At 37.1% G+C, this 16,580-nt stretch overlaps 1 protein-coding gene across 1 annotated transcript in view; it reads right to left on the bottom strand.

The window, feature by feature from the left end:
• igdcc3 (immunoglobulin superfamily, DCC subclass, member 3) overlaps window positions 1–15,866 on the bottom strand; it is a 101,848-nt gene extending 85,982 nt beyond the window's left edge. Inside the window, exons 1-2 of the mRNA XM_067441366.1 lie at window positions 15,569–15,866; window positions 4,918–5,223 (exon numbers count right to left, since the gene is read on the bottom strand). Of these exons, the coding sequence (XP_067297467.1) occupies window positions 4,918–5,223; window positions 15,569–15,632 (370 nt within the window). The 5' untranslated portion in view covers window positions 15,633–15,866. The remainder of the gene's footprint in view (window positions 1–4,917; window positions 5,224–15,568) is intronic.
• Between the last annotated feature and the right edge of the window lie 714 nt (window positions 15,867–16,580).

The raw sequence follows: 16,580 nt of genomic DNA, 5'->3' as shown, positions 1-16,580 counted from the left end.
CTAACAAAAGCTCCGTATTCTCCATCCAGCTGGCTGTCACTGCCGCAGCAGTGTTATCTCCTCCGCTCTAACAGAAGCTCCGTATTCTCCATCCAGCCGGCTGTCACTGCCGCAGCAGTGTTATCTCCTCCGCTCCAATAGAATCTCAGGATTCCCCATCCAGCTGGCTCTCACTGCCGCAGCAGTATCTCCTCCGTGCAAACAGAAGCTAAGCTTTTCCATCCAGCTGGTTCTCACTGCCGCAGCAGTGCTATCTCATTCGCTCCAGCAGAAGCCCAGTTTCTCCAACCGACTTTTACTGCAAACAGTGTCATCTCCTCCGCCCCAACAGAAGCCAGTTCCTCCACCCAAAGCCTCCACTACCACAGCAGTGATACCGCCTCAGCTCCCGCAAGAGTTCCGTTTTTCCATTCAACTTGCTTGTACTGCCGCAGCAGTGATCTCTCCATATCTCCGCAGGAGTTGAGGTTCTACTTCCAACCCGGGGGTTTCAAAAAACAAGTTAAAACGGCTCGTCCCCACGGCTGCAGCAGTAACGACAACTCCGCTCTCGCAAAGCCCGATACTCCACCGAAACTCGTTTCAATACCACAGCAATGTCGCCATCTCCTTTCCCACAGGAGCCCAATCGTCCATACAAATGGTTCGTTTGGATAGTTGGAAAGCAAGTTGAAACGTCTCGTATCTTTGCTGCAGCAGTTACAGTCAATTCCGCTCCCGCAGGAGCTCTGATACGCCCTTCCAAAACCCGTTCCACTGTCTCAGCAGTCTCACCGTTCCCTTACAGAGAGCCTAATTCTCTGTACAACTGGGTCTTCGGATAGTTTGGGAAAGCAGATTCAAAAGGGCTCATCTCCACTGCCAGCAGTATCACCAACCTCACTCCTGCAGGAGTTCTGTTCCTCCATCCAAACTAGTCCCACCACCACAGCAGTGTCATCTTCTCAACTCCTACAGGAGCCTAATTCTCTGTACAGCCAGCCCATTGGATACGTTCGAAAGCATGCTGAAACAGCTCGTCTCCACTGCCACAGCACTGCTATCTCCTCCCGCCTACAAGCAACCACCCCCAGCTGACTACCAACGAGTTTCACCCGTCTGATGCCACGACCACCAAAACCTCCGAAAATAATGATCAAAGATCCCCCGATCCAGTAACTAACCCCCCTTCGATCGGCACAGCACCAGTTCATGCTCTGCAACTTTTGGGGGGCATCAACATCATTTACTGGCTGCTGTCCTATGCTAGTAGCAATTTTTTGGGGGAGTACTCTGGGTTCGGGCCAAATACCGAGCTCGGAGCCCTCTCCTCGGACAGCACGCCAAATACGCATACTATTTATTCTATCTGAATTATTTGTAAGTGTGAACTCGTGAAATGATGTTTCTTAAAAAACTAAGTTCGGGAGAAGCACGTGCAAATGATCTACCTAATCATGATGTCATTCCAACCAGCTGTCAACAATCAGTAATCATCATGTCTACCAATCAGCTCAAGTAGAGGATCACATAAATAGCCAGTCAACTCACCAATGTTCCTTGACAAAGTTTGCAGCATCCCTCCACCACCCCTTCTACCTCACACGCACCTGGTTAACTTTCCTAACCAGAGATACGGGGGGAGTACTCTGGGTTCGGGCCAAATACCGAGCTCGGAGCCCTCTCCTCGGACAGCACGCCAAATACGCATACTATTTATTCTATCTGAATTATTTGTAAGTGTGAACTCGTGAAATGGACTGCTGTGTTCAGATATGGCACAGCATGGGCTGCCCATGTGTGTGTGTGTACGTATGTGTGGCAAGACCGCAGGCGAAGATGTCTTTCTGAGGCAAACAATACGGCCACAGAGCTAAATGTGTGCAGACACTGTTTTGTTTTACGGAGGCAGAATCAATTGCAAACTTACGATGCGTTCGATAAAAAGATGTTAAATTAGGCATGTCATCACTGACCACACTGAATTAAACGCAAAGCTCAATATCTACGCAAACTGTCCATTCAGACCCTGCCCACTATGGATGATATGCATTCTTTATGTCCACAAGCTGGCAGTAAAGCAGAATTAAGATCAATAAATGGAATGTACGCTTTTTAATATGACTAAATTACCATTTTAAATATTATTCTAAAATATAAATAACGTGTTTGTATAAAATGTTACCTGGGAAAAGATTCATTACTACTTTGTGTTCTCATAAAATATATTATATATATATTAAAATAAATTATTTATAAAGATATACATCCATTTATATATATATATATATATATATATATATATATATATATATATATATATATATATATATATATATATATATATATATATATATATATAAAAACGTTATGATTTAAAAGTATTTTATGATTTCCTTTTAACATTTCCTGCTTCTCTCCAAAGATAATCTTAAGTGCGAGGCAACAGGTTACTGTTCTGATTGTTTGAAGTTGAAGAGAAAGGACCTGATTGCTAAGAGCCTATTCCCTCTGAAGCACTACATTATAACAGCAAGAGACCCTGAATTCCTCACATTATCACAAAAACACACTCTTTCACATTAGCACTGCAGTGCGCTTTCAAATTAACACTCGCCTGACATCCATTTAATGACCAACTCTGCTCTCCCCTCGGACACTATTTACAACTATGCCAACACAACTACCTCCTGCTAACCGCTAAAGAGAACATAAAGAACCCTCCATAAGGCCCTTCTGTTTTCTTTCTTCTTATGCCCTTTATATTTACCCAGCATCTGTATGAAAAGATCAAACACATTTTGGACGACATGAGAGCGGACAAATGATAATAAGTCATCTTTAGTTGCCATAAACACATGCTGAGTTTATGAAAATCCAATCATAAGCACAATACAGTAACAACGTTTCAGTACTGGATGGGAACAAGGCCCGATTCATAGAGGGCCACGGTGGGTACGGACATCTAGAAAAGCAAATTTAGCCTTGGTGCCTGTGACTAGCAAGCGGGTGAACAACAGCACTCCAGATTATTGTGACACCGACAAAAGCTGAGGGAAAAGAGCACAGCATGGCCGGGTTTAATAGTTAAGTTCAATACAAGAGGCAGAGATTTAGTAATATAAATCACAACACAAGCACGACTGGGAGCGCCACAGCAGCACACAAAAGGCAGACTGGATCCTACAAGCCAATTTATCTTCAGAAATAGAAGGAGCCCATTGTCCATATATCAAATGGTCTGTCCCAGCCCCCTGTGTCCCTCATGTTCAGTTCATCCAAAGTTAATGTAGCCCGAGTTTACACCACGCCGTGCTCCAACACTGGGCGCTCTGTGAAAGGCTCAGAACGCTCTCCAAATGAGCTGGCAGTGGCTTCTATCAAACTCGCTTTAGCTTCTCGGGAATCTAACGGCACCGATATCTGCTGCAAGTGATGTATCTAGACATTTTTCACAGGGGTGGCCCATTTGGGGAGGAGACAGTTTTAAGAGTGGCATGAAACATAACCTACCTTCCCTGATGAATATAATATAATATAATATAATTAGGGCTGTCAATCGATTCAAATATTTAATCGTGATTAATCCCATGATTGGCATGAGGTAACTCACGACTAATCTCGATTTAGTCGCACATTTTTATTAGTTGTAAATGTATCTTTAAGTTTAAATTAAGTTTTTAATACTCAAATCAACATGGGTATGGACAAATATGCATGCTTTATGCAAATGTATGTTTATTATTAGTGAAACCATACTTATTCAATATTCAACAATACAGCCTGAATACTAGACAGTGGCTGTTTAACAGTTTTTACACTGGCAGTTTAGTTCAGAACAGGACACAGTTCGTATGAAAAATTGGTAATGTGAATGCTGTCATGTGGACCTGGGAGCGCACCAGTACCACACCATACCTGAGGAGGTTGTAACAAGTATATATTGTGGCCCCTTTAAGAGATGCGCGTTCCCTATTGAACTGCCGGTATTTGTGTGTGTGCGCGCCGAACTGTGCCGCGAATAACGTGAACAGTGTGAGAAACACATACTTGGGAACACTCTTGTTCAGAAAAGTATCCTGCGCATTCGTTTTAGCCGATTGTGATGTATTTAGTTCAATAAAACACAAGTACTGTGAGTGGTGATGGTGTCAACGATTTACCTCGGACATGAGCCAGAGTGAGCTTGCGGTGCTTGCGGACTCCAGAGATTGTGCTCAGTGTAAAAACACACTTTTCTTTCGACCTGGAGTGTAATAAAAGTTAAACAGAAAATATGGTAGCTTGTAGGCAATAACTGCACTTTTGGTTTAGAATAGTAATATTAATGTTAACCCTTTTCTTTCCCTATTAACGTCTTGGCTTATCTCAATTTATCCAACCCAGGATCAAACTGAAAATGCGCGCTGCGTTCATCGCGCATTAATAAATGTTGTACTGTTTAAATGAATTTGTGTTTTGACAGCCCTAAATATAATAATATAATATAATATAATATAATATAATATAATATAATATAATATAATATAATATAATATAATATAATTAATATAATATAATATAATATAATATAATATAATATAATATAATATAATATAATATAATATAAAGAAATATTTTTATTGTCATTATCATCATCATCATCATCGGATGGCATGCTAGCTCAAACAGATGGGACAATATTAAAGGTCCTGTTACATAATCAAAGCTTCGAAAACACGCGAAGAATAGGACCTTTAAGAGAATTATATGAATATAATTTTAACCGATAATTGCTAGCATTGTTGTCATTGTTGTATACAGCTTTTTCTTTTTTTTTCTTTTAAGTTTTTGCCTTTGAAAAAGCCCTTGAAAAAACAAACGAACAGGAGGGATTAGCGGAGTGTGAACTAAAAAAGGTCTTATTTCTCAATTACAACAAACTGAAATGCTACTTACTTGCAGCCTGCACTCTGGCTTTGCGGCTCAAGACCAGCCCAAAGAAATTTTGAGCCATGCACTCATAGTCTCCCTCATCAGATGAGTCATCAGACTTGGTCTTCTGGAAGTGACCAATCAGAAGCGAGCCATTAGCGAACATGACATAGTTTTGGTCCTCCACAATCAGCGCTCCGTTGCGTCTCCACTGTGTGGTGATGGGTGGGATCCCCTCCACCTGACAGTGCAGCATCAGAGGTTGTTCCTGAACAGCGATGATGTCACTGGGCTCCAGGGTGAATGACAGCTCGGCCCCAGATGTCATACCTAGCAGGCATAAACATACACATACAAAAATAGAAAGATTAAAAACGGCACTATAGAGACAATAAAAAAATGAAAGGCTTTGCTCAGAGGGATTTGCTCAGAGTATTACAATTTAAACCAAAGGAATCAAATGCTGAAGTTTACACTTATGGTGTATATAATTAAGTAATATGGACTATACTAAAAAAACTACCATTCAAATATTTGGGGTCAGTATGATTTTTTATATTTTTGAAAGAACCTCTTATGCTCACCAAGGCTCCAATTATTTGATCTAAAATACAGTAAATCTCTCAAATATTATAAAAATAATGGTTTTCTATTTAAATATTTTAAACATGTAATTTACTCCTGTGCTTGCAAAACTGGAATTTCAGAATTCTTTGAAGAAAATAATTTTCAAAACACCATTTAAGTGAAATACAATTTTATTTTGTAACAATGTAAAAGTCTTTACTGTAATTTTAGATGAATTTAATGCATCCTTACTGAGTTTGAATTTGACGCTAAGCCAAATGTTTTATTTTAATTTATTTTTAACGAAGAAAAAAAAAACAATTTAATTTTAATTTTAGCGTGTAACACTCCATCTATCATGAAAGCTGCTACTTCGGAACAGTTAGAGGAGGGAGGAACATTTCTGTTAATCACTCATGGGGCGTGATTATCTGCTGACGTCAATTTAAAAATGGCCATGTAAAAGTCAATCAATCTGCCTGGCAGATATCATATATCAGTGTAGAGAATGGGAATAAATGGCTCAGGGCCGTGAATCTGCAGTGAATTTGATTGATAGTCATACTTTCTGTCAAGATCAGTAGTGTAGTGAAATTTAAAATGTCTCTGATTTAAACCGAATGCAATTTACTGGGCAATTCCCTACACGTTTGGGTGTAAAGCTAGTGTACTATTTGTGGGGGCATGTACATTTTTTACATCCATCCATCAATCCATACATGTTGACCAGCAAAGTTTTTCTAGTTCATTATTAGCTACACCAGTACCAAATCAGCAATAAGTAACACATTAAGATGGTCTTTTTTGTACAGAATGTACAAAGAATGTATGGACAGAAACCACAGGTGAAGAGATATAGGACCTAATCGAGAAAAATAGAAAAGTAGATTTAAAGCAACATGCTTGTTATTACCTAACATCTTAAAAAAAACATACACACACTAAAGGCCCGTTCACACAAAGAACGATAACTATAATGATAACTGTATTAGCGTCAACCAATACACAATAACATTTTGTTTATTGTAAGGTAGCACTGCAGTTTTGTCATCTGCGGCTTTTAATGTCAAGGCTCTTTAAAGCAGGACGGATTCTGATTCGCTGTCAATCATTCATCAGCTGGAAAATAAGTACTGAAACTGTTGTTTCTCTATGCTGTTTTAGGATGCTTTTTAAAAACTATACATTTATCGTCAACATTAGTATCATCATTGGATGCAAAATTGCCTTAAAGGGTTAGTTTATCCAAAAATGAAAATTATGTAATTAATGACTCTAATGTCGTTCCACACCCGTAAGACCTCCGTTCATCTTCGGAACACGATCGGAATAAGATATTTTATATTTAGTCCGAGTTATTTTATATTTTGTTCCTCCAATGAAAGTGTATGCACACTATACTGTCCATGTTCAGAAAGGTAATAAAAACATCCATAAAAAGTCCATATGTGACATCAGTTAGTTGATTAGAATCTCTTGAAGCATCGGAAATACATTTTGGTCCAAAAATAACAAAAACTACGACTTTATTCAGCATTGTCTTCTCTTCCGTTTTTGTTTTCAATCCACAAACAAAGATTCTATCGGTTAAGATTCAGCGGATTGATTCATAACCGTTCGAATCTTGGTTTGTGGATTGAAAACAAACACGGAAGAGAAGACAATGCTGAATAAAGTCGTAGTTTTTGTTATTTTTGGACCAAAATGTACAGTATTTTCAATGGTTCAAGATATTCTAACTAACCCACAGATGTCACATATGGAATACTTTGATAATGTTTTGATTACCTTTCTGGTCTTTCTGGAAAGGGACAGTATACTGTGCATACGTTTTCAGTGGTGAGACAGAATCTCTCGGACTAAATATAAAATATCCTAAACTGTGTTCTGAAGATGAACGGACGTCTTATGGGTGTGGAACAACATTAGGGTGAGTCATTAATTACATTATTTACATTTTTGGGTAAACTAAACCTTTAAGTCTCACGAAAATGTTTCCTTTTAATAAAAATGTCCTCCAGTAGTTTAGTGACACCCCCGCGATGGCGATGAGGGGCGAAGAATATACAGCAGTCGGCCCTGACTTAGCGTGATAAAAAGGTGAGCTTAGCGGACTCTCGTGCTTAGAATTGGAGGTATCGGGTTTCAGTCACTGATGGGCTAAGCAGTAGCAGCCTCTGCCTGCGGCTCAGGAATCCATCTGAAGTTCGGCAGGCAGGGGTGGGGGGCACAGCTAGACACCAACTCTGGCATCATCGCTCACATTCCAGCCCCAAAATACACCCCTATAGGTGCAGTCATGGAATGCATTGACTCACTCGTCTCTGCAGATCACATGACAAATAAATGAAGAGGGAGAGAAAGAAAAACAGCCTCTCATTAGATTACTAAAGGCTAAGGGGCTTGAGTTATCTCTCCAGGTCTTTCTTATCTCACCGCTGATCCTCTCCAAATCACTCTGTTGTTCCTGCTCCATCTGTGAAGCGAGAATCATGCTCTTCAGTCAATTGCCCAGTTTTATTAACGGACACAGTTTTCTCTGACTTCTAACAAGGTTTTATTGCAGCTCCAGCAGGGTGTCATTCTCAGGGTTACACACATGTCCACAGAGCGACTGAAAACTTCTCATCTTTGCTAAATCAGTGTTCAAATATTCTTGTGCCTTCTGTCCCTTTATCATCGAAGGGAACTTTGATGATAAAACACCAGGTTTGTATGGCGCTTTTTACAACATGTAAATATACCTTTTTCTGATGTTCCCAGAGTGTGTATGTTAAGTTTTAGCTAGAAGTTCCCCACAGATAATATTTTATACAATGTTAAAATAGTAATTTTTTGAGGGTGAGCAAAAACGTGTCGTTTTTGTGCGTCCCTTTAAAGAACTCAAGAACTCCAGTTAACAATTCTGAAAACCTCATGCAGAATAACTGTTCAGTGTTGGACAATAATGGAGACTCAAGAAGAATTGGCAACATGTAGAATGCAACAAGATGTTCCTGCATGGTTAGTTGAAGAATTTGATGTGGAGTTAACTATCTTCACGTTAGTGATAAGCATATTCTGTCAAGCTCACCCCCTTTGTTGTGTGTTCCTGGGGTAGGGTTTATGTAAATTTCAGAGTTAGTTATGTCACTAACCCGGGAGGACTTGCATGCCTGTCAAGTATCCCGTTTTGGCCGGGAAAGTCCCATATTTTACCCTTCTTTCCCACCATCCTCCCGTATTAGTATTTTCCCGTATTAATATTTATATTAAAATAATAATACCAGAGGAAAAAAACAAAAACATTTCCAATCTGAGTTCTGTAACCAGCCTCGCGATAAGTGCCATCTGCAGTAGCCTACAGTACTGTAGGTGACCGTTGTTGCGAGGTAAGTGTGTGAGGTCAGATGACGAGTGACAACGTGGGAAAAAAATGGATGATGGACGTAACGACAGAGATGGAAGGCACTCCTGCCAAAAAACCATAATCCTTGTGTAAATACCATGATCAATGGGACAGCGAATTTAATTTTCTGAAGAGGAGCAGGGTGGGGGACAGTCACGAGTTTTGTAAGTTTTGTAAGTTTTGTAACTGTGACTTCAGCATCTCACATCCATATCATGTGCAACAGCGGAAGATCTTTTAAAGTGACAGTAACCACTTATAAGGACAATGTAAAGAACAAAAGTAATTGCTCACTAAATATGCTCTGCTCTTGACTAAATAACTTCAGTACCTTTAATAAGGATTAATCTATATATAATTCATAACGTATGCAGTGCAAACTGATAACAATGTATATTTCCTACTTGTTAAGTTGTTATACAAGTAGGAAGAGCACAGGTACAAATTAAAAGTATTATTATTATGGGTCTATGTGAGGTGGTCTATGCCACCCCCGACCCTGCCCAAAACCCCCCCACCCCGGTCTCTCCATTTACCATTTACCAACCCCCCGATCTCTCCCGGATTTTGATACCCAAATGTTGACAGGTATGGACTTGTTACAAAATTTCATATAAATGATGCACGTCTTAACTTTCCATTTAAAAGAATCCTAGAAAAATGTATCACAGTTTCCACAAAAATATTAAGCAGCACAACTGTTTTCAACATTAATAATAATAAGAAATGTTTCTTGAGCAGCTAATAAGCATATAAGAATGATTTCTGAAGGATCACGTGACACTGAAGACTAGAGTAATGATGAATTCAGCTTCGCCATCACAGAAATAAATTACATTTTTAAAGTATCTCAAAAGAGAAAAAAGTTCTTTTAAATTTCAATAATATTTCATATTCAGTTTTTACTGTATTTTTCAGCAATTAATGTAGCCTTTGAAAACTTCAAAAGTATTTAAAAAATATATAATGTACAACACATTTTTTTCTTTCACCAAACAAATAAATGAATGAATATTAAACTACTACATTATCTGTCTCTAAATCTTGATCACGTTTGTGTGTTTTTCTATTAAGCATGGACCATGTTCATTGCTACCTGCAGCTACTGTATATTTCTTTTACTAAATGTTCATGCTTCCGCTAGCACCCATGTTCAATCACGTTTTCTGAATAGCGAGAGACCACATCAGCAGCAGCAACCCCATGCACTTATTGATTAGACATCTTTAAAGAAAGCTCCTTGAACTCAGATGAGACATAAATCAGAAGAGAAAGAGTAACACAGCACAATGTGAGAAGAAAAAAACCAAGGTAAAGAAATGACAATAAAACATGTAAAGAATGAGAGACAGAAAGATGAGGGAAAAAAGAAGTATAAAGCAGCGGACATGGCTGATCGCAGTGACTCCTCTTTTGAGAAGTGTTTAGGGTTTAAGCACAGCTAGAGCACCCTGGAGTTCAGGATTAGCCCAGCTTGAGTCCTTCAGTCTGCCAGGCAGACTCACACAGAGTGATGCTCACACATGGGTTTACCACTGACACTCAAAACAACATGCCACACCACATAAGCCTCAATCACTGTTCTCTCCACCCTGCAGAAGCCTACATTTATCAGCTAGAAGGAAGAAAGAAATCCAAAGGAGAGGCATTTTTAGAGGATAGTTCACAGCAAGATAAAATTATTTTTATGTATGCACCCTCATTTCTCCTGAAACACATGATCTATTTTTTCCATGGAACACAAAAGAAGTCAGTTTGCTAAATGTCCAAGCTGTTTTTCCCACAACATATAATGTAAAAGGAGCAGTCAGATTTCAAAATGATCAACTAACTGACAAACAATACCAAAATAAGTCTATAGATTACTGTATATTACTGTAGCTAACAATTTAATAAATTCCTGTTTTCCACCCTTTCAAACAGAACCTCCAAACCAGTGCAACTGGTATGGTCACACGTGCCAAACACTTGCATCTTGTTCACTTTTTTTTTTTTTTAAGATGGAGTTCTATGAGTTCTATGACTGACTTTAAATGGTAAATAGTATATTTAGACATAGTTCAAAATCAAGGACGGGAAGAGCAAATACTCAACAATTGGTCCTGTGAAAATCAATCCTTATATATTTCAGCATCAATACTCCCCCTGTACAATGTGGCCTGGTAAGATCATCAGCTGCAATGGGAAAATGTATCTTGTGTTGGATCAGGTGATTGTAGCTAAATGCCAATTTTTAAGTCCTCTCTGACCTTGGCGAAATATCACACCAATCACACAGTGAATTAAAAGCGTGCACAGACCATGAACAGCCCATTTCATTAGCAAAGGATAATTCCTCTCTAAATAGTAATTCGTCTCTTACTCTAAATATCATTGGTTTAGCATGACCTATACTGTAGCTGTGAATTAAACAATGTCCAGGGGCCCTGGTGCCGCCTCCTTATCAGCACCCTCCGTCATCTCTTTACAGGGCTTTCTGCTAGTAAACAGGGCATCTGTATAGCCTCACCTGCTCAATTCAAATAGCAAAACCCTTTTCCTCTCCTCATTTCTGCATCTCTTCCCAGGGTTTTGGTGTGACAGCCTTTTGCACACTGCAGGTCTTGTTTTGACTTCCTGTGACAAAGCACTGAAACATGCTGTCAGAGTGACGGCTGCTTTCAGCCCCTTTCTTTTGTCAAGATTTACAGAAAGAACTCTTAAATTGAGGCTACAGAAGAGAGGGGGGTGGGGGGTAAAGAAAAAGTCATTCTTTGTAGGGTGACCTTAAAACCTATCATCATGGTCATCATCACTGCTCTGTAACTGGAGTAGGTTGTTTTTACAGTCACAGCTTTAATATTGGTCCAACTGCTTGATATGTGAGGAATTTTTCAATTAAAGTTCTTATCGCCAAATCAGTGCTTAATAAGAGCATTAAATCCTTGAGCGAGAGACGTTTAATTCTATACATTTTTTTAATGAATACTCACAGGCATATATCACGAGCAAAAAGTATTTTACACATTCATTCACTCCTGTTTGAACTTCATAATTAGCCTGTTGCTGCAATGCTAATGTTGCAGGCTGATGTTGCCTTCACCTTCCAATGAGGATGTGGCCATATAGATGATTTCTTTTTTCATTAGAGCACTTTTATTTGTTGACTTTATTCTCTCACAACCTGGAGGTTATTTTCATAAAGGATCATACAACTAAAATATTTATGCTTAACTTAAACCTGTGCTTACTATTGAAGTCTCCAATTTCCAGAAGAAAAAAATAAAATAAATATATATATATATATATATATATATATATATATATATATATATATATATATATATATATATATATATATATATATATATATATATATATATATATATATATATATATATATATATTATTTATTTATATATATTTATTTACACACACACACACACACACACACACACACACACACACACACACACACACACACACACACACATAATATATGTATATACATATACATATATATATATATATGTATATATATATATGTATATATATATATGTATATATATATATATATGTATATATATATATATATATATATATATATATATATATATATATATGTATATATATGTATATATATATATATATATATATATATATATATATATATATATATATATATATATATATATATATAAAGTAATTGTGAGGTAAAAATTTGAGATATAAAGTCATACTGTAAAATATAAAGATATGTTCAAAAGTTGAGTTAGTAGTTATTTTTAATTATAAAACTGTTAAGCAGGAATTACATAATATTTTACAGATTTCACAGATTTCTATTTAAAATAAATGCTGTTCTTTTAAACTTTCTGTTCACCAAAGAATCCTGAAAAATAGGTTTCACAGTTTCCACAAAAACATTAAGCACAAAACAGACATTTTCAACAATTAACTTGGAAGACCAAATCGTCATATTAGAATGATTTCTTAAGGATAATGTGATGCTGAAGACTGGAGTAATGGCTGCTGCAAATGCAGCTTTGCTTAATAATAATATTATACAATATTTCTGTTTTTACTGTATGACTAAATAAATGCAGCTTTGCTATTGGCAAAGGATAAAAGTCTTAAATTAAAACTGTAATTAACTTTTAAATGGTAAATCACAACTGAAAGATACACTGTTACACACAATTATTAAAAAAATTACAATGCAATTATGGTAAATCATGTCAACATTTTGTGGAAACACAGCACAGTTTACACACAACTTAAAACAAGCAACTGAAATTATTCATGGTATTATAGTGTATTTTAAACCTCAAATACAACATTAACTGTTCGACATTTACAAAACCTCAAAAGTTAATCAGAAGACACTTTCTGCCCACAGTGGATTATTACTCCAAAGGGCAATGATTTTTAAGTAACTCTTATATAACAAACAACAACAAAATGCATTTGATTCAAACATCCTGCTTTATATTAGCCTTAGCGATGAGATGGCCAAGAGAGCTCAAGAAAACCCGAAGAAAACACATGCAAATAGTATACACCAGCAAAAACCAGCAAAGTAAGAAAACCTTTTCAGTCTGACAACACATGCTGCAAATCCTCGTAATGCAACCAATACAGAAATGTGCTGTGAATAGCACAGGTCACAGCAGAAATATTTCAAGGACACCCCAACAAGTGACGAACCTGGCTGGGACATTCTTATTGTCTACTCGTCAGGCTTTCGATGTCCTGAAAGGTAAGTTTTTTGTTTATTTTTACATCCTGATTGTCAGTGTAAGTATTTGCACCTTTTTTCCGTATTTGGTTGTGTTGTGAGTATCTCCAGCACATGTGTTTTCACACTGATGTTTCCTGAATTTTCTGGTGTTTTTTTTTTTCTTTTTCTATCTGTATGGGGCTTCTTCAGCTGCAGTGAGTTGAGATCTCTCAGACACTGTACCTATTCAACGTAAAAGAACAACAAAAAAGAAAAACACATGTATTGTACACCCCCCTCCCCCCACCCCCCTTCAGTAATTTAACAACCGCAATCCATCCTATTCTTCCAACTCAATCTTTCCTCCTATCTTAAAGTGCTTTGCTGATTGGCAGCTCTGCAGTGGCACCCAACGATGAAGACCTGAAAGAAGACTTCAGCATAAGCCAATACTTTTAACACATGACCTCAGGTTTGCTTGAACTAGTTAGATTAAACTAGTTGGCAGTTAAAGGAGCTTTGTGAATGCTAAACAAAGGTCCTGATTCCCTATATATCATGCTCTGTAATCCTACACACTGCCCTCCAGCCCAAGCAAATACACGTTCACATACACAAACTGACAATTACAGGGGAACAAAGGAGCCAAGGAAATTTAAAAGAGAAGAGAAAAACCGCCTTGACACAGTCTTCAAGACAACAACAGCCTTCAGTTCTTCCCTCACTTTTCTACTACAATGGATGGAAACACAAAAAAAGGAAATAATCAATCTGCCCTCCTGCTGTCTATGACAAAAACATATACAAGCTACTCACCTGTGGGCTGAGAGAGAAAAGCTACTGTATTTTATGAAATACTCCTATACTTCAGATATAAATCAGCGTCTTACCTGTAAGATTATCACTTAAATTCTAAACTACTAAAAATGAACAATGATGGAAACTTGAACTCTTAATATATTTATATAGATATGAATAGGGTGCTGAAGATGTCTGCATGTCAAATAGCAGAAAGACCTTAAAAATAGCTATTCAAGGCTATAGTTGAACATAAATCAAAGAATACGAGACCCTTTTCCTTCTCTCTATACTCACTAGTTCATTCATTGTTTGTTAATGTTCATTAATGCCGTGCAGAAAGTTAATTTATTCTAATCTATTTTATATTGTATTGTGTAACTCAAAAATGACGTCTATTTTCACATTATTACACCTTATTTTATTTTTTGTTACTTTGTGTGTGCTATTGATGCTTAAAGTAATTTAAAGAGAAAGAAATTGCTGTTCTGATATAAAAACACAGAGATATAGGCTACCATTAAATTAACTTAGCACTTCTAAAAGATCAAGGCAGTAGATTTGCACATAATGATTATAATGATTTATTCATAGTAGAAATAACACTTTTGAACAGTATGGGAATATATATGTGTGTGTGTGTGTGTGTGTGTGTGTGTGTGTGTGTGTGTGTGTGTGTGTGTGTGTGTGTGTCCATATATACTCCATATATATATATATATATATATATATATATATATATATATATATATATATATATATATATATATATATATATATATATATATATATATATTCTTCTGGAAATTGGAGACTTCAATAGTAAGCAAAGGTTTAAGTTAAGTTGTGTGTGTGTGGACACTGCTCAAGAGATATTATTAGAATTTCATTGTTATAGGCTATATTCCACATCCAACATGCAACACACGTGGTATGTCTCATTATAGATGAACTTTACATCATAACATTTTTCAGTGTCTGAAAACAGTATGAAACCCTAATAAAACGTGAGCAAGCGCGTGGAACTCTCCATTCACAAAATCAATTCATGCTTTAAATCTACATGTAGGCAAACACACCCACCCTAGTCCCTACTACACCAGTAAACACATCCACTATAACCGCTTAAGAAACATATATAAAGCCGACTGCAATGTGGTCAAGTTTACAGTCAATCGTTCTGACCAAGTGACCCATTACCGCGAGAGAAATCACACACTTACCGACAAAAGCGAGCAGGAGTATTCCGAGTGAGCATGGAGCCTGACGGCGCCGTCCGGAAGCCATTTAATCACATTGAAAATAAGACGAGATGCAAAAAAGAAAAGAAAAGAAAGAAGGTGAGGCAAGAGCGAAGATAAGGATGGGAAAGCAGTAATCAGCTCCTCCAAATCCAACTACAGCCGGTGGCTCCAACAAACTTGCGCCATTTTACACATCTTTCTAGGAATGTGTCAGCAGCATCTCGTGCTCTCTCCTCCTCGCGACCAGCACACGCGCTCATCCACCTTTCTGAGCTCACTCGGACCGCCCGTCTCTCTCTCTCTCTCTCTCTCTCTCTCTCTCTCTCTCTCTCTCTCTCTCTCTCTCTCTCTCTCTCTCTCTCTCTCTCAGAACAAAAGACACCATCTCCAAACAGAGAGCTAGAAGAATGGAAAAGCGTATGGTTGTGTGCAGGACAGAAAGAATATCTTATATAAAATAGGCTATATTTTATAATGAAGAGGTCACAGCTGAACAAAGACTTTCAGGCTCAAACTAATAAAGGTAGAAACAATAAATACTGATGGATTGAGATGTAGTTAATCCTTTATTAATAAATTATTAATCCTTAATAATAATAATAATAATAATAATAATAATAATAATAATAATAATAATAATAATAATAATAATAATAATAATTGAGGTTATGATTTGTATTTAGGCCTACCTTATTGGATAAAAAAAAGAAAAAAGAATAATAGCCTTGGCTACTAGCCTAATCACCTTAATGAAAAATAAAGACAATACTAACTGTCCTGGTGTTTACAAAAAATATTATTTTGCTAGGCTTATATGAAATTTTAGCCATAAATAATATTTCACTTTATGTAATAAAACTTGAAATTTCAGGCATAGGGCAACAGCGATGAAAGAGTGCCATCTATTGGCTGTTGCTTGATCTAAGTATTGCCCAATATTGTGATGCTTATTACATCATGTGCAGTTTTTACATTATGTGCAGTTTTTACA

The sequence above is a fragment of the Pseudorasbora parva genome, chromosome 1, assembly GCF_024679245.1.
Source record: "Pseudorasbora parva isolate DD20220531a chromosome 1, ASM2467924v1, whole genome shotgun sequence".
NCBI lineage: Eukaryota > Metazoa > Chordata > Actinopteri > Cypriniformes > Gobionidae > Pseudorasbora > Pseudorasbora parva.
Note: the sequence above shows the minus strand (reverse complement) of the source record. Positions and strands in the feature narration are given on the sequence as shown.